Here is a 27422-nt window from a genome sequence, read left to right on the forward strand (position 1 = left end):
ATGGGTAAGAACACAAGACCCATCTAGGGGGACCTGGGTGGCTCAGTCAGTTAAGCGTCTGACTTCAGGTCATGATCTCATGATCAATGAGTCTGAGCCCTGCATCTGGCTCGATGCCAACAGCTCAGAGCCTGGAGCCTGCTTCAAATTCTGTGCCTCCTTCTCTCTCTGCCCCTCCTCCACTTGCACTCTCTCTGTGTCAAAACAAACAAACAAACAAACAAACAAACAAAACAAGCATCTATATGCTGCCCACAAGATACTCATTTGAGATCTAAAGACACCTGCAGACTGAAAGTAAGGGAATGGAGAACCATCTATCATGCAGACATCAAAAGAAAGCCAGAGTAGCCACACTTACATCAGACAAACTAGATTTTCTTTTTTTTATGTTTATTTATTTTTGAGACAGAACACAAGCTAGAGAGTGGCAGAGATAGAAACACACACACAGAATCTGAAGCAGGCTCCAGGCTCCGAGCTGTCAGCACAGAGCCCAATGCAAGGCTTGAATCCACAAACCATGAGATCATGACCTGAGCCAAAGTCAGACACCTAACTAACTGAGCCACCCAGGTGCCCCAGACAAATTAGATTTTAAACCAAAGACTGTAACAAGAGATGAAGAAAGGCATTACATCACAATTAAGGGATCTATCCTTCAAAAGATTTAACAATTGTAAATATTTATCCCCCAACTTGTGAACACCCAAATATGTAAATCAATAATAACAACCATAAAGGAACTTGTTGATAATAATACAATAATAGTGGAGATTTTAACGCCCCACTTACATCAGTGGACAGACCACCTAATCAGAAAATCAACAAGGAAACAAAGGCTTTGAAAGGCACAATGGATGGGAAAGACTTAACAGATATATTCAGAATATTTTATCCTAAAGCAGTGCACATGGGACATTCCCCAGAATAGATCATATACTAGGTTACAAATCAGGCCTCAGCAAGTACAGAAGATTGAGAGTATATCTGCATAATTTCAGACCACAACACTTGAAACCTGAAATCAACCATTAGAAAAAATTTAGACCACAAATTCATGGAGGGTATAGAACATCCTACTAAAGAATGAAAGGATTAACCAGGAAATTAAAGAAGAAAATTTAAAAAGTACATGGAAACAAATGGGAATGAAAACACTATGGTCAAAAACCTTTGGGATGCAGCAAAAGTGGTCCTAAGAGGAAAGTACATTGCAATACAGGCCTACCTCAAGAAGCAATAAAAATCTCAAATACATAACCTAACCTTACACCTAAAGGAGCTAGAAAAAGAACAACAAAGCCAAAAGCCAGCAGAAGGGAAATAATTACAGTAGAAATAAATGATACAGAAACTTCAAACAAAAAACTGTAGAACGGATCAATGAAACAAGGAACACTAGTGCTTTGAAAACACTAATTAAATTGATAAACCCGTAGCCAGACTTATCAAAAAGAAAAGAGAAAGGATCCAAATGAATAGAATCACGAATGAGAGAGGAGAAATAACAACAAACACCACGGAAATAAAAACAATTATAAGATAATATCATGACAAATTATATGCCACGAAGTCAGACAATCTGGAAGCAATGGATAAAAACATGTAAAAGCATGTAAGAAGCATGTAAACTACCAAAACCAAAATGGGGAAATAGAAAACTTAGACTGATAACCAGCAAAGAAACTGAATCAGTAATCAAAAATCTCCCAACAAACAAAAGTCCAAGACCAAATGGCTTCACAGGGGATTTCTACCAAACATTGAAAGAGTGAACTCCTGTTCTTGTCAAACTGTTCCAAAAAAATAGAAATGGAAGGAAAGCTTCCAAACTAATTCTATGAGGCCAGCATTAGCCTGATTCCAAAACTAAAGATTCCACTAAAAAGGAGAACTACAGGACAGTATCCTGATGCACACAGATGCAAAAATTCTCAACAAAATACTGCCAAATTGAATCCAACAGTACATTAAAAGAATCATTCACGATCAAGTGGGAATTATTCCTAGGCTGCAAGGGTGGTTAAATATTCACAAATCAACCAACATGATACACCACATTAATAAAAGAAAGAATAAGAATGATATGATCCTCTCAATAGATGCAGAAAAAGCATCTGACAAAGTAGAACATACATTCATGATAAAAACCCTCAACAAAGTAGGGATAGAGGGAACATAACATCATAAAGGTCACATGTGAGAAACCCACTGCTAACATCATCCTCAATGGGGAAAAACTGAGAGCTTTTCTTCTATGGTCAGGAAGAAGATAGGGATGTCCACTCTCACCAATGTTAGTTAATATAGTGCTAGAAGTCCTAGCCACAGCAAACAGACAACAAAACAAAATAAAAGGTATCCAAATTGGCAAGTAAGTTGTCAAACTTACACTATTTGCAGATGACATGACACTCTATATAGAAAATTCAAAAGTCTCCACAAAAAATTGCTAGAACTGATACATTAATTAGATAAAGTCTCAGAATACAAAATCAACATACATAAATGTACTGGATTTTTATACGAATAACGAAGCAGCAGGAAGAGAAACTAAGGAATAATTCTCGTTCATAATTAGACCAAACGCACTAAGATACCTAGGAATAAACCTAACAAAGAGGGTAAAGACCTGTACTCTGAAAACTATAAAACACTGACGAAAGAAAATGGGGCGCCTGAGTGGCTCAGTAGGTTGAGCGTCCAACTTCGGCTCAAGTCATGATCTTGCAGTCTGTAAGTTAGAGCCCTGCATCAGGCTCTGTGTTGACAGCTCAGAGCCTGGAGCCTGCTTTGGATTCTGTGTCTCCCTCTCTCCCTGCCCCTCACCTGCTCACACTCTGTCTCTCAAACATAAATAAACATTTTTTTTAAATGTCTGTACTAACCAAAGTAATCTACACATTTAATGCAATCCCTATCAAAATACCACCAGCATTTTTCACAGAGTTAGAACAAACAACCCTAAAATTTGTATGGATCCACAAAAGATCCCAAATAGCCAAAGCAATTGTGAAAAAGGAAAGTAAAACTAGACACATCACAATTCCAGACTTTAAGTCATATTACAAAGCTGTAGTCATCAAGACAGAATGGTACTGGCACAAAAACAGACACACAGATCAGTGTAACAGAATAGAAAACCCAGAAATAGGCCCACAACTGTATGTTCAACTAAGCTTTGACAAAGCAGGAAAGAATATCCAAAGGAAAAAAAAAGTCTCTTCAACAAATGGTGTTGGGAAAACTGGACAGCAACATGCAGAATAATGGAACTGGACCACTTTCTTACACCACACACAGAATTAAATTCAAAATGGATGAAAGACCTAAATGTGAGACAGGAAACCATCAAAATCCTAGAGAAGAACACAGGCAGTAACCTCTTTGACATCAGCTGTAGCAACTTCTTACTAGATAGGTCTCCTGAGGCAAACGAAACAAAAGCAAAAATAAACTATTGGGACTTCCTCAAGATAAAAAGCTTCTGCTCAGCAAAGGAAACAATCAACAAAACTAAAAGGCAACCTTTGGAATGAAAGAAGATATTTGCAAATGACATATCTGATAAAGGGTTAATATCCAAGCACATAAAGAATTTATAAAACTCGGAACCCAGAAAACCAATAGTCCACTTTCAAAAATGGGCAGAAGACATGAATACATATTTTTCCGAAGACGACATACAAATTGCCAACACACATGAAAAGATGCTTGATGGCACTCAGCATCAGGGAAATAAAAATAAAATTCAATGAGGTATCACCTCACACCTCATTAACAACACAGGAAACAACAGGTGTTGGCAAGGATGTGGAGAAAGGGAGGCCCTCCTGCACTAGTGGTGGGATTGCAAACTGCACAGCCACTCTGGAAAACAGTATGGAGTTTCCTCAAAAAGTTAAAAATAGAATTACCTTATGATCCAGCAACTGCACTACTATTTACCTAAAAGATACAAAAATATTGATTCAAAGGGATTTGCGCACCCCAATGTTTATAGCAGCATCATTTGTAATAGCCAAGATATAGAAACAGCCCAAGTGTCCATCGACTGATGACTGGGTAAAGATGTGGGGTGTGTGTGTGTGGAATATTATTCAGCCATAAAAAAGAATAAAATCTTACCATTTGCAACAACATGGATGGAGCTGGAAAGTATTATGCTAAGTGACATAAGTCAGAGAAAGACAAAGGCCATATGATTTCACTCATATGTGGAACTGAAGAAATAAAACAGATAAACAGAAAAAACAAAAAAGAGATGCAAACCAGAAAACAGACTCTTAATTATAGAGACAAACTGAGGGTTACTGGAGGGGAGGTGGGCAGGGGAATGGGTTAAATGGGTGATGGGTATTAAGGAGAGCACTTTTTAAGGAGGCCACTTGTCATGATGAACACCTGATGTTGTATGTAAGTGATGAGTCACTGAATTCTACTCCGGAAACTAATATTGCACTGTATCTTAACTAATGGGAATTTAAATAAAAACTTGAAAAAGAAAAAAATAAAACAAAACAAAAAAATGATAGCAATTGTTCCAAGATGGAAAGTTGAATCCACATGAAAAAATAAAGAACAGGGGCACTTGAGTGGCTCAGTTGGTTAAGTGTCCAATTTCAGCTCATGTCATGATCTCGCTGTTCATGGGTTCAATCCCTGCATCGGGCTCTGCGCTAACAGCTCACAACCTGCAGCCTGCTTTGGATTCTGTGTCTCCCTCTCCCTCATCCCTCCCCACCCCCTTTGCTCATGCTGTCTCTCTCTCTCTCTCTCTCTCTCAAAAATAAATAAACATTAAATTTTTTAAAATAATAAAGAAAAATGATAAATGTAGTGACATAAATGCATATTTTTCTCCTTAACTTTCCTGACTTCAAAGGCAATGGTGTAGAATGTTTATAATGTATCGTTGGGTGTATAACACATATGATGTATTACATATTTGTAATCTACTTCCTAATAACAGCACAAAGGAGGTGGTAGGAGCAAAACTGTAATGGAAAAGAGGTGAAAATGATTCAAGATGATAAAGTATACATTAAAACATGCATTGTTGGCTTTGTAACATATAGAGAAGTAATGTCTCATAAAGGGGGGAAGAGAACTACCTAGGAGTAACATTTCTGTTCCTCACTGGAGTTGAGCAATCCTAAATCTGAAGCTGATCTGATTAGGTGTATATGGCAATCATAAAGCAACCAAGTTTTAAAAAAGAAAAAAATACTGAAAAATGTAATTAAACCAATTGAAATGCTTTACTGGAAAATATTAATGCAAAACAAAGTAGTAGAGGAGTGTAGGAACAAAGGCACGAGACACACCAGGAGTGAATGGGGACACAGGACAACCACATCGATGATGACATTAAGTGTGAAAGGACCATACAACACAACAAAAGGCAGAGGTGGTCAGAATGCATCATGAAACATGACCTGACTGTATTCTGTCTACAGGAGACACTCTGCTGGCACTTGCAGTGACCTCCCAGCTGGCCCCTCAAGTGTGCCATGCACCTCTTCTAGAGCTGTGTGTGATCAATTCTACTTCAGTTCCCCTTGGATTTTTGCTGAACCGGGACTGTTCGTTAGAAACCCTAGGGCTCTGGGCTCCACCTAACAAATGCTAACTTAAAAAATCAGAGCTGGCACCACAGACAGGATGGATTGGGTCATGCTTCTAATCATCCATAGGGAATGCCAACTGGCATTAGCAACTGGCTCTGCCATTGCAAACAGTAAATGCAGCACAGTGTAAGACATGTGCTGACAGCTCAGAGCCTGGAGCCTGCTTCAGATTCTGTGTCTCCCTCTCTCTCTCCCTCTCTCTATCTGATCCTCCCTGCCCCCCACCTTCTCTCTCAAAAATAAACAAACCTAAGAAAAAGAAACACACTTAATCCTGAGGTCATTACCCCCCCCACCCCCCACCCCCACCCCCGCAGCAGCCTAATGTGCCAGGTTAAAACTGGCTGGCAATGAATGGACTCTAACAATGGAAGTTTAGATGCATATGTTCCTGCCACTAATTCTCCCATCCCCAATGTAATAGAGATGATGATAAATGACATCCTAGAAGCTCAGGGCCTCTATTTGGCCGGCCTAGATTTACTCAATACATTTCACTCCTGAAGGGATTCAGATCAAATCTAAAACATGCCACTTTTGCACAAGGACTATTCTGAGCTGCAGGCAATAGAGACCCTGTGAGTCTAATGCCCGAAGAGAAACTTTGGTCCCTCCCTTAACTACCTAGAAAAATCCAAGTTGGGGGCCTTTCCCAGATAAGAGTCAATTAAAAAGATAAATCTTATCTGAGTGACCTATCTGTATGACAAGGCAAACATCTGATTACCAAACATCTGCTTTTTTAAGTTTGTTTACTTATTTTGAGAGAGACAGACAGCAGGAGAGGGGCAGAGAGAGGGAGAGACAGAATCCCAAGGAGACTCTGTGCTGTCAGTGCAAAGCCCAACATGGGGCTGAAACTCACAAACCATGAGATCATGACCCAAGCCGAGATCAAGAGTTGGACACTTAACTGACAGAGCCACCCAGGTGCCCCCAAACATCTCTTCTTATTGACCTGTGAATTTGCCCTCCTCCCCTTTGAAGCCCCAGGCCCCTATCCCATTCCTATGCTCAGGATGGCATACATACCTCATTTTACCTGTCTTTGAATTTCTCTTGTATGTTAGGTTCCCATATGTTACAAAATTAAGTTTGATTTCTTCCTATTAATGTGTCCCATGTCAATGTAATTCTTACACCAGCCAGAAGAACCTTTGAAGGGTACAGGAAAATTTTTCCTCCCCAACACTTTTGGCAAGCCAGCCAGGAGACCTCACTATCTGGGTGCTGCTCACCCCACACCTGTTGCAGTAGAAAGATCCTGGGACCTCTGAGAAGAGCTGGCAAAAACTAAGAATTCTTACATCGGAGTCTTGGGTGTCTACCTACACAGTCCAGTGGAAGCAGTGGTGAGTCTCCTTCCTTTTTTTTTTTTTTTTTCCTTTTCTAAACTTAGATTAGCAGGAGAGCTTATCTGTGAAACTGGTTCCCTGGGATTAGCAACTCTAGTGGTCCTTTTTTTCTCAGAGATGGTCCTAGTTTTTCTCTGTTGTGTTGTTTGTTATAAGGGAAACCACAGGGCAGAACTCTGCACATGAGGCTGCTGTCCAAGCCTGTGTCCCAGACTGGTGACTGCTCTGCTCTCACCAGACCACGTCTTTCTGGACAAACTCTGCCATGGGTTAACGTGCACATGAGGGAAAGTCTGCTGCTAAGGGACATCTGAAAGCCAAAGCCACACAATTGATAGGCACAGGGAGAGAGGTAGTAGTTTGGCTCTGAGAGACCCAAGATTCAGCTAAAACTGTTAATGTGCATGTAAAAAAAACCTTTTGCCTTGTTCTATATCCTGAGAATATGGTTTTGTGACCACTGAGAATATTCTTTCTGGGCTCCACCACCTGGATGGCAACATCGCATCTCGTTGAATAGGCTGGGGTTCCAAGCAGCACAATTTAGCCATGCCAAGTCTCAGGGGAATTGTCATCAAGGGTCCCAGTCCATGAGGGGCCTTTGTCATTTCAATCGTCATTACTTTGTTAGTGAGCACCTGCCCAGTGAAGGGGGTTTGTGGCTGGAGGCATTTCATGTTCTCCTGGGAACTGGACTACACCATCACTGCTGCCTATGAATGAAGGCCTTTGCTTTCCTACACTGTCTGGGAATGAGCTTTCTGGATCTTGTAAACACTGCATATTTCATAGTCTCTTGTGTGAGGCCTCTTTGGGCCACAAAAAGCCTTCATGGTTTGAATCGCTATTGACAGATACCACTCATCAATGACCAGATGATGGATCCTTTGAATTGGCTATATTTGAGAGAAAAAAAAAAAAACAACTTAGAAGAGTTGTCATCCTAAACAATCAATTTATTGGCACCTGTGGAGAGACCTAGCACACACACACACACACACAAAAAATGTAACGACTAGCCTTAGGGAGTCCCTTAAGATGAAGAACAGAAATTAGAACAAAAATTAAATTCAGTGCCAATTCCCCTTATCACAATGCGGCCCCATCTGCCTGTTTTAGCTTCCCTTCATTCTCTAGGCCTGGGGGTATGCAGGTTTCTCAGGCAAATGCTGGAAGTCAGAAGCACCCGGGACAGGCAGGGCTTGCCCGCTTCTGGTCTTCCTCTGTAATGTTCTTTATGGATCTGTCCTGGGCCCCTATCCAAAGAATTCTTGTCCTCTGAACAGCAGCGGATCTTTTCAGCAGATTATACAAAATTCAGAGAGGAGTTCGAAAAATCAGTGGCTACTCACCCCCCCCCCCCACCATCACAGAGGGAACAGAGGACTAGAATTTCTCCTGGGCTCTCCCACAAATGACCAGCTGAAGGCTGATGTTCAGGGGCTGGTAGGATATGACGATAAAATTCCATGATGCCTCCTCCTTTCCAAATCCAGACCCACTGGTTATTGGTCCTTTCTCTCCCAGGTATAGCTGTTGCTTCCTTGCTTGGCTCATTTTGTCTCCCTGCCTGGGACACGCAGGTTGTCACTTCTTCCTTATGGCTAAATTTGGGAGTGACTCTGTATCTTGGGAAGGCAGTATCCTTTGCATCCTCCTTTGGAGGGGGCGGGGATAAGTTACTCAATACTGCCAGCAGTTATTTACTGTTTGGGCTGAAAACTGACACGATCTTCAAAAGTTTTTTTTAAAGTAGCTCTGTGGTCAAAAGTTGGCAACATTGGAAGCTGATATTTTCAGCCTGATAGGAATTTAGGCTTTCTCTCCTAAGGTAAAATAAAACCAGGTACCCAGAGAGAAAGAAGTAAAATGAGGATAATGTAGTTGGATGGGCAGATCAACCCAAGATGTCATTTAAGTTGCAATGCAATTCTTTGAGGAACTGAGAGCAAATGTCCTTATCTTTTAAAAAAATTTTTAAAAATGTTTTATTTTTGAGAGAGTACAAGGGAGGGAAAGGCAGAGAGAGAGAGAGAGAGAGAGAGAGAGAATGAATGAATCTGAAGCAGGCTCCAGGCTCTGAGCTGACAGCACAGAGCCCGACGCGGGGTTGGAACTCATGAACTATGAGATCATGATCTGAGCCGAAGTTGATGCTTAACTGAGTCACCCGGGTGCCCTGCGGATGTCCTTATCTTTAATTACGGCCCAAGAATTATCCAAAAAACAAGGCAAACTCCTTCAGCCTGTCATTTTGGCCAATTCCCAAACCTCCCCTCTTTATCTCCAAAGGTTCATATTGTCCTGAGAAACCAAAGTCCTTGGAGAAACCTGGACACTTTCTTTGTGCCTCTGTCATGTAGACTTTCTACCCATCTTTTCTAATATCTAAGAGCCATTCTTTGAAGTGCAAACTTTAGGGAGAGGTTTCTCATCACAAACAAAGAGGGAGAGGAAGTAATTGGAAATTGAACACATGAAACACCTCCACAAATCTTAGGGACTATAAGGTCTCTGCATCTGTTCATATATGCTTATGTATGCATTGTATGGTATTTTTCTGCTTCTGGATGGTTTTGCCAAAATTAATTTGTGGAACAGTTCTGTTTGTCTGGTTTGAAGGCAAGAACTGATAAGGGGTGGCTATTCTAAAACTTTCAGAAATATAAAAACTAATCCAAATGTTTCTCAGTTTCATATGATCTAGGATTAATCTTTAATAAATAAAAGCTAACTGAAGTTTGCTAACTGAAATAAGCATGTCTTTAGTTAATAACATTAAATAGAAAACTTTTATCCTACCTACGTTTATTCATCAAATAAGTTCATGTTTACTCTGTCGCAAAATTTGCCAACAAAAAAAACTTAGAATGATGGCTGATTTTTTTTTTCATCATTTCATGAACAGTCCCTGGATAATCTAAACATAATTGCCAGAAGGAAATTATTTAGATAGATGTAAGAAGTTTTAGATGAACTTTTTAGTAATAATTATGTTTTACAGTATGTCTGCTTAAATGGCTTTCCAAATCTCTTTGGTAACTCCCATTCTTAGAATTTTGCTATGATAGATAGATAGACAGATAGATAGATAGAAAGATAAAATAAAGCTAAGAATTTTGCTATGTTAAATTAAGTGATGGGAGTTCACTGAATAATAAATGTATGCTAAAACATTTAATTGCTAAACAAGTCCAAGTTTACCTAACTTTTGTCTTATTACAAAAAGATAATTTTGAGTCTGTTGATAAACACATCTTATGCTTTACTAAAAGATCATACTAGTAAGAAGCATATGTTTCTAGAAATTATGAAACATATTCATAAGTTTGCCAATCTAAAGAATGCTGATGTAATAAACAGCTCACAATTGCTCACTGATTAGTTTTCACTAGTAATTGGAGGTTCTAAAAGTTAAGAAGTATAATTGGGGCGCCTGGGTGGCTCAGTCGGTTAAGCGGCCGACTTCGGCTCAGGTCATGATCTCGTGGTCCATGAGTTCAAGCCCCGTGTCGGGCTCTGTGCTGACAGCTCAGAGCCTGGAGCCTGTTTCGGATTCTGTGTCTCCCTCTCTCTGACCCTCCCCCATTCATGCTCTGTCTTTCTCTGTCTCAAAAATAAATAAACGTTAAAAAAAATTTTTTTAAAGAAATATAATTAATATATATTTAATTCTAGAAATAATAACAGCATCAACTCTCTATGTAAGAAACTAGAATGTTTTTGGTGAGAAAAGGTATGAGGAATGGAAATGCTTTTTTTTTTTTTTTTTTTTTTTGAGGGAAACAAAAGTAATTTTGTTCTAAAGTAAAGCTGATTATTTCTGAATGGGAGAGAACAAGGGACCGGCTAAAATAGACACAGGAAGTTGTAGGCTTATGAAAAAGGAATCTTGGGAAACGAATTTTATGTGTGATCAAAACAGATTAAGATCGAATGGATTTCTTATAAGGATTTTCAAAATAAGCTTTAATATCAATAGTGCACTTAGGTAAAACTGGAACTTTATCTTTTTAACAGATAAAAGAAAATTAAGTTTTTTTGAACTATTGTAGTGTTCTTGATAAAAGATTATGAAAGGTTTTTTTAATCTTCTAATGGTCATGCCTAGAAAACAAGGATTCTGTTTCACCAACATAATTTCCTGTGTTTATCAGGTCTTTGATTACTTAAGAATATTAAAAGTTAAGTTTTGCCAACAACCACATAATCTGCTGTATTTGTCTTTATTTTATTGTCATTTTGGTTAATAACCAACATGTTGTTTCACAGTGACCTATGGTTCTACTTGACCAAGTGCTTTAAAACTCCTTTTGATGTTTCTGATAAACTTCCCCAAATCAAATTCTAAATCTTCTTGACATGGAAAAAAAGTTGGGATTTCCCCAGAAGGGTTCCTGGAACATTCTAGAGGATTTATGTTGAAGTAGACTTACTGGATACATTAAACTACATGGGAAGCTCTGTCAAATAAGAAGTAATATTAAGCCTTCTTTAGGCTGTATTTGTGTGGGTATATAAGTGTTCTAGAAATTAAATGAAACTCCCAGAAATCTGATATGCCCTGGTATGGAAGCACCTGTAATTCTAATTACTGAAGTTGTGAGTGTCACAGAAATAACCAAATGTCCATGTCTGCCACATTCAAAGCTTCTCATCAGATCTTCAACCATGGCCATATTGTATGTAGTCTTTTGTCATTTACAGCTATTGTTTTGCTTTGATGCTTCTGCAAAAGTGCTTCATTTTCAAGGGGATTTGTGGAAAGGACTTTTGACAAGACAGGATTCTGATAACCATAGAATCAGGGAACTGAACTGTGTAAGCATTACTGGAACTAGTGGGAAAACCGGATTCCAACACAGCAAGAATAACACAGGATGGGATGAACTAAGGAGGAGGATTCTAGTTTTTATGCCTCTTGTTTAAAACATTACTGTTTTTTAAAATTTATTTCTTTATTCTGAGAGGGAGAGAGAGCAGGGAGGGGCAGTAAGAGAGGGAGAGCGAGAATCCCAAACAGGCTCCACACTGTCAGCACAGAGACCAATGCAGGGCTCAAACTCATGAACCATAAGACCTGAGCAGAAATCAAGAGTCGGACACTTAACCAACTGAGCCCCCCAGGTGCCAGGGAACATTCATGTTTACCTAATGTTTGTGCTTCCAGATAGGAAAAGACTCTCTGTTAAGCTAAACTTTACCTTTGCAAACAAATACTGTCACCAGCTACACCCCAAGCCCTGACCTCTACTGTCCACCCGCTTGTACTCACTGCCCTTTGTCCCACATTTTTCCTTAAGTTCTTCTTTCTGGTTTATCTCAGGCAAATGAAACCTAAAACCACCCCTCAGGTGACACTGACTGCCTGGACAGTCTTGTCCCAGACTCACGCCTGTGCAAATGGACCTGGAGTGACCTCTGGAGTGACTGGCAATTACCTTTACCTCATTATCACACTAAAGTCTCCCCTGGGGGAGGAGCACAACCTCGTTTACATGACCTACAACGTGGGGACAGGCCTGCTGCCCTAAGGCTCACCCATAGCACCCCTCCTGCCCGCCCCACACAGGATGACGAGGCTTCCCCATGGAAATATCCATCCCAGCCCTAAACCAGAGGAGCCCGTCCACCCTTCCTCCAGGGAGTCAGGGCTTTGGAAGTTATTCTCCATGATCTCCTGATCTCTGCATCGGCTGCCAATAAAGTTTCCTTTGTGTGGCCACTCACCTGATGTATTTTCTATGTATGAGTCACCAAGGAGAAAAACCCTGTTGGTTCAGTTACGAATTTGGTGACCCAGATGGGGGACTATCTATAGTCCTTCTGACATTCTGCCCTCTGGTATCCTGATTTCTGCTGGGACCAGGGGCAGATTCCTTGGAAGGGACTCTCCCATCTGGGTGTTTGTGACTCCTGGCCTGGGATTCGTCCTCATCTGAAATCCAGTGGCCACTCTGATTACTTTCATTCAGAAGGGTTTCTACTGGGATAAGTCATGCCAGGTCTATGGCACAGTTCTTAGGGGTAAAACTACAGTTGTCTCACAAAGTCTGGGCAAGCAGGCATAACAGACACAACACTCTGGGGAATTAACAGGACCTCTCCAGTATATTTGGTATATAAATACCAAAGCAACAAAGATTAGAAAGGATCAGAGACCACCACCAGAAACTCCAACTCTACAAGCATCATAATGGCAATAAATTCATAACCTTCAGTACTCACTCTAAACATCAATGGACTCAATGCTCCAATCAAAAGACATAGGGTAACAGAGTGGATAAGAAAACAAGACTCATCTATATGCTGTTTACAAGAGACCCACTTTAGACCTAAAGACACCTACAGATTGAAAATAAGGGGATGGAGAACCATCTATCATGCTAATGGTCAACAAAAGAAAGCCGGAGTAGCCATACTTATAACAGACAATCTAGACTTTAAAATAAAGACTGTATCAAGAGATGCAGAAGGGCATTATATCATAATCAAGGGGTCTGTCCACCAAGAAGACCTAACAGTTGTAAACATTTATGCGCCAAATGTGAGAGCACCCAAATATATAAATCAATTAATCACAAGCATAAAGAAACTCATCAATAGTAATACCATAATAGTAGGAGACTTCAACACCTCACTCACAGCAATGGACAGATCATCTAATCAAAAAATCAACAAGGAAACAATGGCTTTGAATGACATATTGGACCAGATGGACTTAACAGATATATTCAGAACATTTCATCCTAAAGCAGCAGAATATACATTCTTCTCCAGTGCACATGGAATGTTCTCCAGAATAGACCATATACTGGGACACAAATCAGCCCTAAGTAAGTACAAAAAGATCGAGATCATACCGTGCATATTTTCAGACCACAAGGCTATGAAACTCGAAATCAACCACAAGAAAAAATTTCGAAAGGTAATAAATATTCGGAGACTGAAGAACATCCTACTAAAGAATGAATGAGCTAACTGAGCAGTTAAAGAGGAAATTAAAAAGTATATGGAAGTCCATGAAAATGATAGCACCACAACCCAAAACCTCTGGGACGCAGCAAAGGCAGTCATAAGAGGAAATTTTATAGCAATCCAGGCCTTCCTAAAGAAGGAAGAAAGATCTCAGATACACAACCTAACCTTACGCCTTAAGGAGCTGTAAAAAGAACAGCAAATAAAACCCAAAACCAGCAGAAGGCAGGAAATAATAAAGATTAGAGCAGAAATTAATGCTATCGAAACCAAAAAAACAGTAGAATAGATCAATGAAACCAGAAGCTGGTTCTTTGAAAGAATTCACAAAATTGATAAACCACTAGCCAGTTTGATCAAGAAGAAAAAGGAAAGGACCCAAATAAGTAAAATCAAGAATGAAAGAGGAGAAATCACAACAAACACAACAGAAATAAAAACAATAATAAGAGAATATGATGAGCAATTATATGCCAATAAAATGGGCAATCTGGAAGAAATGGACAAATTCCTAGAAACATATACACTACCAAAACTGAAACAGGAAGAAATAGAAAATTTGAACAGACCCATAACCAGTAAGGAAATTGAATTAGTAATCAAAAATCTGCCAAAAAAACAAGAGTCCAGGGCCAGATGGCTTTCCAGGGGAATTCTACCAAACATTTAAGGAAGAGTTAACACGTATTCTCTTGAAACTGTTCCAAAAAATAGAAATGGAAGGAAAACTTCCAAACTCTTTCTATGAAGCTAGCATTACCTTGATTCCAAAACCAGACAAAGACCCCACTAAAAAGGAGAACTACAGACCAATTTCCCTGATGAACATGGATGCAAAAATCCTCAACAAGATATTAGCCAACTGCATCTAACAATACATTTAAAAACAATTATTCATCACGACCAAGTGGGATTTATACCTGGGACACAGGGCTGGTTCAATATCCACAAAACAATCAATGTGACACATTACATCAATAAAAGAAAGGACAAGAACCATGTGATCCTCTCAATAGATGCAGAGAAAACATTTGACAAATGTTTGACAAATCAGCCAGGAGGAAGTCAAACGTTCACACTTCCCAGATGACATGATACTCTATATGGAAAACCCAAAAGATTCCACCAGAAACTGATAGAACTAGTCCATGAATTCAGCAACGTTGCAGGATATAAAATCAATGCACAGAAATAGGTTGCATTCCTATACACCAACAATGAAGCCACAGAAAGAGAAATCAAGGAATCGATCCCATTTACAATTGCACCAAAAACCATTAAATACCAAGAATAAATCCAACCAAAGAGGTGAAAAATCTATACACTGAAAACTATAGAAAGCTTATGAAAGAAATTGAAGACACACACACACACACACACAAAAAAAAAAAAAAAAAAAAAAAAAGGAAAAATATTCCATTTTCCATGTTCCTGGATAGGAAGAACAAACAATATTAAACTGTCAATACTACCCAAAGCAATCTACATATTCAATGCAATCCCTATCAAAATAACACCAGCATTCTATACAGAGCTAGAACAAATAATCCTAAAATTTGTGTGGAACCAGAAAAGACCCCGAATAGCCAAAGCGATCTTGAAAAAGAAAACCAAAGCAGGAGACATCACAATCCTGGACTTCAAGCTGTATTACAAAGCTGTAATCATCAAGATAGTATGGTACTGGCATAAAAACAGACACTCAGATCAATGGAACAGAATAGAGAACCCAGAAATGGACCCACAAACATATGGCCAGCTAATCTTTGACAAAGCAGGAAAGAATATCCAATGGAATAAAGACAATATTTTCAGCAAGTGGTGCAATTTTCTGAGATATGCAGAAAAATAAACCTGGACCACTTTCTTACACCTTACACAAAAAGAAACTCAAAGTGGATGAAAGACCTAAATGGAAGACAGGAAGCCATCAAAATCCTCGAGGAGAAAGCAGGCAAAAACCTCTTTGACCTCGGCTGCAGCACCTTCTTACTCAACACGTCTCCAGAGGCAAGGGAAACAAAAGCAAAAATGAAGTACTGGGACCTCATCAAAATAAAAAGCTTTTGCACAGCGAAGGAAACAATCAGCAAAACTAAAAGGCAACCAATGGAATTGGAGAAGATATTTGTAAATGACAGATCAGATAAAGGGTTAGTATCCAAAATCTACAAAGAACTTATCAAACTCAACACCCAAAAAACAAATAACCCAGTGAAGAAATGGGCAAAAGACATGAATAGGCCCTTCTCCAAAGAAGACATCCATGGCCAACCGACACATGAAAAAATGCTCAATCACTCATCATCATGGAAATGCAAATCAAAACCACAAAGAGATACCACCTCACACCTGTCAGAATGGCTAACATTAACAACTCAGGCAACAACAGATGTTGGTGAGGATGCGGAGAGAGAGGATCTCTTTTGCATTGCTGGTGGGAATGCAAACTGGTGCAGCCACTCTGGAAAATAGTATGGAGGTTCCTCAAAAAATTAAAAATAGAACTACCCTATGACCGAGCAATTGCACTATTAGGTACTTATCCAAGGGATACAGGTGTGTTTTTTCGAAGGGGCACATGCACCCCAATGTTTATAGCAGTGCTATCGACAATAGCCAAAGTATGGAAAGAGCCCAAATGTCCATCGACAGATGAATGGATAAAGAAGATGTGGTATGTATGTATGTGTATATATATACACACACATACATACAATGGAGTATTACTCGGCAATCAAAAAGAATGAAATCTTGCCATTTGCAACTATGTGGATGGAACTGGAGGGTATTATGCTAAGCGAAATTAGTCAGAGAAAGACAAGTAGCATATGACTTCACTCATATAAGGACTTTAAGAGACAACAGGTGAACACAAGGGAAGGGAAGCAAAAATAATATAAAAACAGGGAGGGGGACAAAAACATAAGAGACTCTTAAGTATGGAGAACAAACAGATGGTTACTGGATGGGTTGTGGAAGGGGGGGATGGGCTAAATGGGTAAGGGGCATTAAGGAATCTACTCCGAAAACCATTGTTGTACTATATGCTAACTTGGATATAAATTAAAAATAATAATAATTAAAAAATAAATAAAATTTATTTAAAAAAAAAGATCAAGCCATGACTGCAAGCCTGGAATTCTCACCCCTACACCCCATCCTCCAGTCTCAGGAGAGGGTCTGGAATCATAGTTAATCATTGAGTATGCTGAGGTGAGGAAGCCTTTAGAATCCCAACAGTATGGGGTTCAGAAAGCATCCACCGGGGTAATCTGAACCACACCTGGAAGATGATGGGCTCAGGACCTTCCCAGTCCTCCCCTATGCACCTCTCTCTCTGGCTGTTCATCTGTACCCTTTATCATATTCTTTCATAAACTGGAAAGTGTTAAGTGTTTGGTCCCTGAGTTCTGTGAGATGCTCTGGCAAATAAATCCAAGGAGGGGATCATGGGAACCTCTGGTCCATAGCCAAGGGGCAGCTGTGGGTAACCTAGAGCTCTACTAACCACAGTAGGCATGTGGAGTGGGGAGTCTTATGGGACTGAGCCCCTCTCTGGTGGGGTCTGACACTGTCTCAAGGTAGGAAGTGTTGGAATTGAGTTAGATTGTAGGACACCCAGCTGGTGCCCAGCATTGCCTGAGGTGGGGCAAATCCCTACCAGTGCAGTGACCAGAAGGGTCAGAGCTGGTGTTCTGAGTAAAGTTGAAAGACATAGGAAAACCAGAGGCTTTGCAGATGCAGGGTCTAATAAAAACACAAAATGACCATAAAGGAAAAATCATAAAATGCTACTGGATGACACCAAAGTGGAAAGGCAGAAATGGAAGGATGGCACATGATCTCGGAAAGAGAACCACCCACCACCACAACAGCAACTCTAGACTTTTAATGAAATTCCATTAAATCCAAACCAGGTTGGACTTTTTAGTTTTGAGTTTATGGAAAACTAGTTTAAGGAGCGTCTCGGTGATTCAGTTGGTTAAGCGTCTGACGTTGGCTCGGGTCACGATATCACGGTTCTGAATTCAAGCCCTGTGTAGGGCTCTGTGTGGACAGTTCAGAGCTTCGAGCCTACTTTGAATTCTGTGTCTCCCTCTCTCTCTGCCCCCCCCCCCACTCATGCTCTGTCTCTATCAAAAATAAACATTAAAAAAGATAAACTACTTTGAAAGCCTGAAATTGAAGGCAAATGTCCATAAATAGCTGAGTTTTCTACAGAAAAAGGGGGAAGAGACTTTCCCTAAAACACAGTAAGGCATTTAAATAACCAAAGAATTGGGACAGTGCAGTAGGCCAGAAGAATGTCAACACAAGTGTTCTAGGACTTCCTATTACAAGGTTACCTTATATAAAGGGAAGAAGAGTAAGTTCTAAAGGAAGGCACTGATAATCATGATTGTCTTAAAATTAAGAGGAGCCCAGGGGGTGCCTGGGTGGCTCAGTCAGTTGACTGTCATACTTCAGCTCAGACTGTGATCTCACGTGTTCGTGAGTTCAAGCCCCACTTCTGGCTTCGTGCTGACGGTAGGGAGCCTGCTTGGGATTCATTCTCTCTCTCTCTCTCTCTCTCTCTCTCTCTCTGCCCCCTCTCCCTGGTGCTCGCTTTCAAAATAAATATGTAAAAAAAAAAAAAAAAGAGCCCATTCAGTAGCACTGAATAAAGAGAGTGAAAGTATAAACCACCCTCCAGGAGAAAATGCCTGCACTACCTTAATTATAAGTCAGGACTATATGTCAAAACAGGGAGATCCTGGCTCACATGTTAGATGGAAAGAAACACGCTAGGCATTTCTAGGTGCTGCCAATCACGTGGAAGGCACAAAGTGGAGGAACAGAGGGCACAACTCCTACGACCCACCAGCATTTCCTGGTAAACTGAAGTTAGCCACAACGTACCATCCCACAATTTTTCCCTAAAGTATAGAAATGTTAGTTGCATTGTGTGCTTGGATACAAAAATAAGAACGAAGGCAGTAGCACTGACCAACCGTGAGGTGCCCCAAGGCACAGAAGCACTAGAAAGGAGTACGCTGGCCGAACCACCTGAGCCTCAGACACCTGCCCAGGTGAGACGGAGCAGGGCTCTGAAACCACACGCTCCCGTGACATCAAAGACTATTCTAGGATTACTCCCTTATTGCAAGTTCAACAGAGGCAAAATCAAGCCATGCACTGCTTGGGGATGAGAACAGAGGTAGAGCTGCAAAGAAAGGAAAACAACAGCAGTCCCCAGGGACAGCACACTCACACACTACAACAGAAAAATCATCCACCTGCAAATACGGCACAAAGGTCTTAAGTGCTTGTGAACACTGGAGTCACCACAGCATGAAGGCGTGGAGCCCCCAACCCTGATGGAGAAGGACAGTTCTGTCCTGAGACACTTTTCCCCAGGGGACGCTCTCTGGATAAAGCCCCCCAGTAACCCGAGGAAGAAAGGAGGCAGAAAGAACTCGGGCACTTTACACCTGCTCAACGTGAGGCTGGTGGAGGACAGAGCCATTCGTGCTGAGCTGGACAGGGACAGCGCTGCTCACAGGTGACAGGTGACCTGCAGACGCCTACCTGAGCCCTGTGCTCCTGGGTGGTTCAGTTGGTTAAGTGTTAAATCAAGTGAGTCTTGATTTTGGTTAAGGTGGTGATGTCATGGTTCGTGGGTTCGAGCCCCACATCAGGCTCTGAGCTGAGGGTTCAGAGCCTGCTTGGGATTCTCTGTCCCTGTCTCTCTGCCCCTCCCCCTGCTCACACCCTCTGCCTCAAAATAAATAAAATAAATATAAAAAGAGAGAGAAGACTCACAGGAAGTCCCCCTGGCTCACCCACGACAGGGCCATGCACAAAGCCCCAAATCCACACTTTGTGCCTCATCCACGATCAGCTCAGCTGCTTGTCCCCGGGACCAAGGGGCACAAAATGCTGGCTGGTCCCGCTTTGCTTTGGCTTCTCTCCTTCCTCCAGGCCCCTGAATGTGGGCTTGCTCTCAGGCTGAGCCACACACAGCCCCTCCTGGGGACAGGGGGACAGGCTGGCCTCAGGGAACCTCCACGTCAGCACCACACCTGCTCATGCCTGGTTTCCTTCCTCCTCTCCTCCTCTCCTCTCTTCTACACGACTCTTGAGACACTCGCAGGTCTTAGGCTCACAGTGTCCTCTCTGTGGATGTATCTCTTGCTCCTAATACAACAGCCCCCCACCCCCCTGCACAGCCCTTGTCTCCAATGCAACAGCCCCCCCCCCCCCCCACACACACACCGTCCCCCTGCAAAGCCCCTGCCCCTAGTGCAACAGTCCCCTCGCCCCTCTTTGTAATCATTCTCCTCAATGCAGGACTATCCTTACTCAATTGGGAATCTTCATTTGACATTGGTTTGACCAACTGTCCACGACCGCCCCTTTCCCACCCAAACTTTACCCAGGCCACTGTCCTCCCTTGAATTCTGGGAGGCCCACACTCCGAGCATCCACTGAGCTGAGGAACAAGGCTCTGGGGACCTGAGCCACTGAGGCCTTCCTCCACCGCAGGGGCGGGATCCTGACACTGGGCCTTCCTGCCCATCCCCCTCCTGCAGAACAGTCAAGCCTCGTTCTCTTTCACTGGAGGGTCCCTGAGATGGGAGCTGGTCCCTGTTGGAACTGATTGTAATAAACTGTCCTCAGCCAGGCGCAGATTTGAATTTATCTCTCAGGTCCATCGTGAGTTTCCCGACCCCGATTCCCAGGTTTTACTGCCCCCGCACGTGGTGGTCCCCTCCTCCTTCCACCAGCAAGAGACTCAGGTGGTCACAGGAAAACCCGCACGCGGGGAGGTGACGGGACACCTGGAGCCCAACCCGAGACCCACGGCAGAAAATCGGGAGGGGACCCCAGAACCAACAGGCGGGGAGGGGACAGAACGCCGGAACCCCACCCCGCCGACGAGGGCTGAAAATCGGGTCCAGACCCCCGGGGTCTGGGAGACCCGGGCCCGCGGCCCCTTCCAGGGGTTCCTGCCGGTGGGAACGAGCCCTCCGGGTCTCACTTGGGCCGGACTCACCCTCTGGCGGCTCCGCTCCGGGCTCTCCAGGCGTCCTCCACTCGGCACTGCGGCCCCAGGCGGGTGCCAGCTCCGCGCGGAGGAGCCCGAGCCCGCGAGGAACGCGGATTCACGTCCACGAGGTGGGATCGCGCCCGCCCCCGGGCCTGATTGGACGGTTCCCGGGATATAATTGCGGCCCCCGCGCCGTGATAGGACAGCTTGCGGCCCTTCACGGTCTGATTGGAGGGTAACCCTGACACGGCCCCTGGGGCCCCAGATTGGACAGCTCCCCCAGGCCCCGCCTCCTGCCCCCTGAGTGACAGGCTGGCGGTACACACGTGTCCCACCCCCTGCGCCCAGTTCCGCGCCCAGGTCCACTCGCAGCGGAATTCGCTCCGGGCGAGCTGAACCCCCGCCCCGCCCTCCCCCGCCGCATCCTTCTTCTGTCCCGGGAATCTGACTCCGTTTCTCTGCGGAGGCTCCCTTGTCCGGCGCTGGATTAGGATGCGACAGAACAGAAGGGCCCGGTGACCCTGTGTCCGTGGTCCACACTGGATCACTGTGTTTAAGAACAGCTCAGTGACCGGTGACGTCACCAAGCGGAAGGCAAGGTCGCCCGGGCACAGCCACAGGTGTGACACGTTACAACACTCAGGTGTGCGTTACATTCTGCAAGGAAAGTCACGGCAGATACAGTTTGTAATCAGTCCCTGTGGATGTGGAATGTAAACGCTCCACTTCCTTCTTCAGGTGGTGGGTTGATGTGGGACAGCCTGGGAACACGCAAGGGGAGGGGAGGGCAGGGCAGGGGAGGGCAGGGGAGGGGAGGGAAGAGTTTTACTCTTAAAAGTGTGAGCACAGGAGCACCTGGGCAACTCAGTCGCTTGAGCGAAGCACTTCAGCTCAGGTCATGAGCTTCTGGTTAGTGAGTCGGAGCCCAATATTGGGCTTAAGTATATTGTCCGTTTCAGATCTGTCCCCATCTCTCCCTGCCCCTACCCCTGCTCCCTCTCTCAAAATAAATAAACATGTAAAAACATGTGTGAGCCCTATGGGATTGGAATTATATCTCCATTTTCCGAAACAAATTTAAAGGCCACAATAGCCAGGAAATCATGCCTCCTGGGCAATGTTGAAATATTTCATGTCTCTACAGATTTGCCTACTCTGCCTATTTAATGTAAGTGACTCACACCACGTGGCCAGGTGTGGCTGGTGTCTTCCACGTGGTATAACATTGTCACCATACGTTCACGTGCATGATGTGTCTGTCCTTCATTCCTCTCTGGGGCTGAATCACCGTCCGTCCTGTGGATACGCCGCACCCTGTTCATCCATCCACGCACTGGGGGACACTTGGGACGTGTCCCTCTTTTGCGGGGTCTGCACAGTTTTGCACCTGGCATTCGTGTGCACACATCTGAGTGTCTGTTTAAGTTTATGTAGGACTGGAACACTTGGGTCACACTGCGGTTCTGTGTTTCACTTTTTGAGGAACCACCAATCTTTTTTCCACATCAGCTGCCCTGACACTCCCACCAGCCAAGCACAGGGTTCCGCTTTCTCCACATCCTGGCCGCCGCTTCTTTTCTGGATTCTGGCTCCTAGCCGTCCTCGTGAGTGGGAAGTGGCATCTCGTGGTTCTGACTCGCATCGTCCTGATGGGAGGATCTGTTCAGGTGTCTATTAGACATTTGTGCGTCGTCTCAAGAGAAATGTCTCTTCAAGGTTTTGCTCACTGACTGGGCCACGTTTTTGTTACTCACTTAAGACTTCTTTGTGTATTCTGAATGATAAAATCTTACCATGGATGTGATTTACAAGGTTGTTCTCCCATTTTATGGGTGTCCTTTCAATCTGTCGATAATGACCTTTGATGCACAAGACTTTCATCCTGCTGAAGCCTCATTTACCTACTTTTCTTGTGTTCCTTGTGATTATCCTGTAAGTTAAGAAACCTTACCGAATGCAAGTTCATGAAGATTTCTCCCTGAGTTTCTTTCACTCTCGGATTATCCAGGACAGGCCCTTCAGGGCTGGGGATTTTCAGCAGAACTGTTTCCGTGGCCTGGAACTGAGATGCTCTGATAACGCACATGTCCCTAGACAGTTGTTTAATGTGAAAAAACATGAAATTTATGGTAACAGAACTTCTGTCTTAAGTGATGACTTTGACTCCTATTGAATATACTTCTATATGTCCATACCTTCATCATATGCTTCCTTCATAGCAAGCTTTTTAAAAAAAATTTTTTAGTGTTTATTTATTCTCGAGCAAGAGACAGAGACAGAGTGTGAGTGGGGGAGGGGCAGAGAGGGAGACAGACACAGAATATGAAGCAGGCTCCAGGCTCTAAGCTGTCCGCACAGAGCCTGACGTGGGGCTCGCACTGACAAACTGTGAGGTCATGACCTGAGCTGAAGTCAGACGCTTAACCGACTGAGCCACCCAGGTGCCCCAATCATAGCAAGCTTTTAAAAAATTTATTTGTATTTAAAAAATTGTTTTCGTGTGTATTTATTTTGAGACAGAGCACGAGCTAGGGAAGGGGCAAAGAGAATGCAAGAGAGAGAATCCCAAGTAGACTCTGCACTGTTAGCGCAGAGACCTATGCAAGACTCAAACCCAGTAACTATAACATCATGACCTGAGCCCAAACCAAGAGTCAGATGCTCAACCGATTGAGCCACCCAGGCACCCCAATTTGGTAAGTTTACCTACCCAGAAGTGGAATTATGGACATACGGTAATCGTGTTTACTTTTTTGTGGAAACTCCATACTGTTTTCCAAGGTGGCTGCACCAATTTAAATCCCAACAACAATAAGGAGATTTTTTTCTCCACACCTTCACCATCACTTGTTATTTCTTGTCTTTCTGATAGTAGCCATTCTGGCTTCTGTGAAGAGATAGTTCGTTGTGGTTTTGATGTGCATTTCCTTGATGATTAGTGATATTGAGCAGCTCTTCATGCATTAAGTGGCAATGTTATATTTTCTGTGGGAAAATGTCTGTTATGCTCCTGTTTCAATTTTTTAGTTTTCCTTTTGTTTCCCTTAACTGAAGGGATAATTCCACAAAAATATTGGTAAGGCTGACATCCATGAGTTCAGCACCTCTGTTTTGTCTTAAAAGGTGTACATGTTCAAGTCTTACATGTAGGTACTTAATCCATATGGAGTTTCCTTTCAGGTAAGGGGTACGAAGCTGGCCGTTTCATCTTGCAGGTAGCTGTCTCATTTTCCCAACACCACTTACTGAAGAGACAGTCTTTTCCCCACTGTATATTCTCAGCTCCTTCTTTGTAGATAATCTGGCCATATAAACATGGGTTGACTTCTGGACTCTCTATTCTGTTGCCTTGAGCTCTGTATCTGTTTTTGTGCCAGTATTATGCTGTTTTGTTTAACAGAGTCTGAAATCTGGGACTGTTATATCTTCAGCTTTGGTATGCTTTCTCAAAACTGCTTTGGTTATTTGGAATCTTTTCTGTTTCCATACAAAATTTAGAATTTCTTGCTCTAGATCTTTGAAAAATACTGTTAGTATGTTGATAGGAATTGCATTGAATATGTAGAGTGCTTTTCATACTATGGGCATTTTTAACAATATTAATCCTTGCAATCCATGACAATAGTATATCTTTGAATTTATTTTATCATCTTCAATTTTGTACATTGAATGTCTTATAGCTTTCAGAGTACAGGTCTTTCAACTTCATTGGGTACATTTACTCACTGTCTTTTATTGTTTTTGAAGACATTGAACATGAGTTTGTTTTCTTAATTTCTCATCTGCTATTTTTTTATTAGGAATAGAAATGCAACAGATTTGGGTGTATTAATTTTGTATTCTGTAATGAATCTAAACTCATTTATTATTTCTAATAATTTTGTAAAGTCTTAAGGGCTTTCTACATATAGTTTCTTATCATCTGCATATACTGATAATTTTCTCTTCCTTCTTAACAGTCTGCATATTTCTTATTTCTTTATCTTCTCTGACTAGTATGGCTAGGACTTCCAGGACTATGTTGAGTGAAAGTGGTGAGAGTGGACATCCTTGCTTTGTTCCTGACCTTAGAGGAAAAGCTTCTGGCTCTTCACCATTGAGTATGTCAGCTGTGAGTCTGTTATATATGGCCTTTGAGGTACATTCCTTGTGTACACCCCATTTTGAGAGTTTTTATTGGGAATGGAGATCGGGACGCTCTGGTGGCTCAGTCGGTTGAATCTCTGACTCTTGGTCTCAGCCGAGATCATGATGTCGCTGTTGGTGGGTTCTACACGCTGACAGCAGGGAGCCTTCCTGGGGTCTCTCTCTCCCTCTGTCTCTGCCCTCCCCCACCTCGCACTCACTCTGTCTGTCAAAATAGATTAATAAACTTAAAAAAAAAAACAATGGAATGGAGGTTGAATTTTGTCTAATGATTTTCTACATCTATGTAGATGATCATATGATTTTTGTAAATTATTTCATTAATGTGGTATCTCATGTTGATTGATATACGTATATTAAAAAAATCTTTGCATCCCTGAAGCCCCATTATATTGTGGAGAATGCTCTTTTGAATGTATTTTGAATTCAGTTTGCTGATATTTTGCTTGGTATTTTTCTATCCATCTTCATCAGGGAAATTCATCCATAATTTTTTTGTACAGATGTCTAATATGTAGTAGTCTGTATATGTAGTAGTCTAATATGTAGACATATTATATATTATAATTTTTTTGTATGGTGTCTAATATGAGGGGAATTCTGGCCTCTTGAAAGAGTTTAGAAGTATTCCTCCCTCTTCTACAGTCTGGGATAGTTTGGGTAATGTGGCTCCTACATCTTCTATATATGTTGGTAGAATGCCCCTGAGAGGTTGTCTGGGTGGTCCTGAACTTTTCCAGGAAGTGGTTTGGTTAGTAGTTCAATTTTGTTTCTAGTAATAGATCTGTTTACATTTTCTGTTTCATCCTGATCTACTCTTGAGGATTATAGCCTCTAAATGTGTGTATATTTCTTCCACATTGTGCAATTTGTTGGTATAAAATTTCTCAAAGTAATCTCTTTTAATCCATTTATTTCTGTGGTGTCGACTGTAATTTTCTTTCATTTCTGATCTTGAGTCTTCTCTCTTGTTTTGTTGATTAGTTTTGTTAGATTTTATCAATTGTATCTTTTCAAAGAACCAGCTCTTAAGAGTGCAAGCACATGAGCAGTCCGCCACTCTTTCTCCATGGCTGTCACCTCAGCCAGACCAGCTGAGCAGAGCTTCATGGAAGCAGTGCCAGCATGGATGCTGCAGTGAGCAGTTCCCAAGCAAGTTCTTAGAAATCAGCTACCCAGGAAAAATGACTTTTACTCATATCAGCCACCTTCTGAGGACCCTCCTCCAGAGACAGGAGAGTCTGTGTGCCTCCAGCTCAAGTCTGGGGTTCATCTCTGCAGGGTTGGTGGCAGTTTAAGCCCCCAAACATGCTCCAGCTGTCACGAGGCACGTTACCGAAATAAGGAGCATCATACTCCAGACTGGAGATGGGGACATAAGCAGGCTTGTAGACAATCAGAATTTGAAATTGTAATAAGAACAGAAGATGAGGTTACACTTGAAGATGTTGAAAAGGGAAGGGAAGCAGAAATTACAGGAAGCATGGGTGAAGCACCTGATGAAGAATTGGATTCCATGGCAAAACATGAACCCAAGGAAGATAAAAATTCCAGAAGTTTAAAACTAAAATAGCCCTAGAGCCAGAGCAGATTCTTAGATATGCCAGAGGGATTGCACCCATCTGGATCTCTGGTGAAAATGTCCCTCAAGAAAAGGATATTCCAGCTTGCCCCTGTGGGGCCAAGAGAATATTTGAATTCCAGGTCATGCCTCAGCGGCTCAACCACCTAAAGGCCAACAGACTCGGCAGGAGTGTTGATTGGGGTGTTCTGGCTGTCTCCACCTGTGTTGAAAGCTGTAGACAGGGGATTGGCTACACAGAGGAACTGGTTTGGAAGCAAGATATAACAGATACACCTGAAGACAAGGTCATAAAGCCTTACAAATTCTCATCATCTCTTAGACCTTACCATTCCCGTGCTAGGACTGTATCCTAAGGAAATACCTATATCAGAGACAAAGATGTTGTTTTAGGTGAGTTTACAATATGTAAATATTAGTGAAACAAAAAGGTCCAGTGACAAGTAATTCAATAAATTTTGGTGGGTCCCTACAGCAGAAAGTAATGTAGTCTTTTATTTTTTAATGGTTTTTTTTTAATTTTTTTTTTAACTTTTTATTTATTTTTGAGACAGAGAGAGACAGAGCATGAACGGGGGAGGGGCAGAGAGAGAGGGAGACACAGAATCGGAAACAGGCTCCAGGCTCCGAGCCATCAGCCCAGAGCCTGACGCGGGGCTCGAACTCACGGACCGCGAGATCGTGACCTGGCTGAA

General features: G+C 42.3%; 1 protein-coding gene across 1 annotated transcript; it reads left to right on the forward strand.

Annotated features, from left to right (window-relative positions):
• Positions 1–27083, forward strand: LOC109261249 (programmed cell death protein 2-like). The gene is given in 3 exon segments (XM_053898025.1): positions 1–4; positions 26291–26689; positions 26692–27083. Coding segments are annotated over 3 exon segments (795 nt in total).
• The last annotated feature ends 339 nt before the right edge of the window (positions 27084–27422 follow it).

This window comes from Panthera pardus, unplaced genomic scaffold (assembly GCF_024362965.1).
Source record: "Panthera pardus isolate Hobbes unplaced genomic scaffold, ASM2436296v1 HiC_scaffold_8, whole genome shotgun sequence".
Lineage (NCBI taxonomy): Eukaryota > Metazoa > Chordata > Mammalia > Carnivora > Felidae > Panthera > Panthera pardus.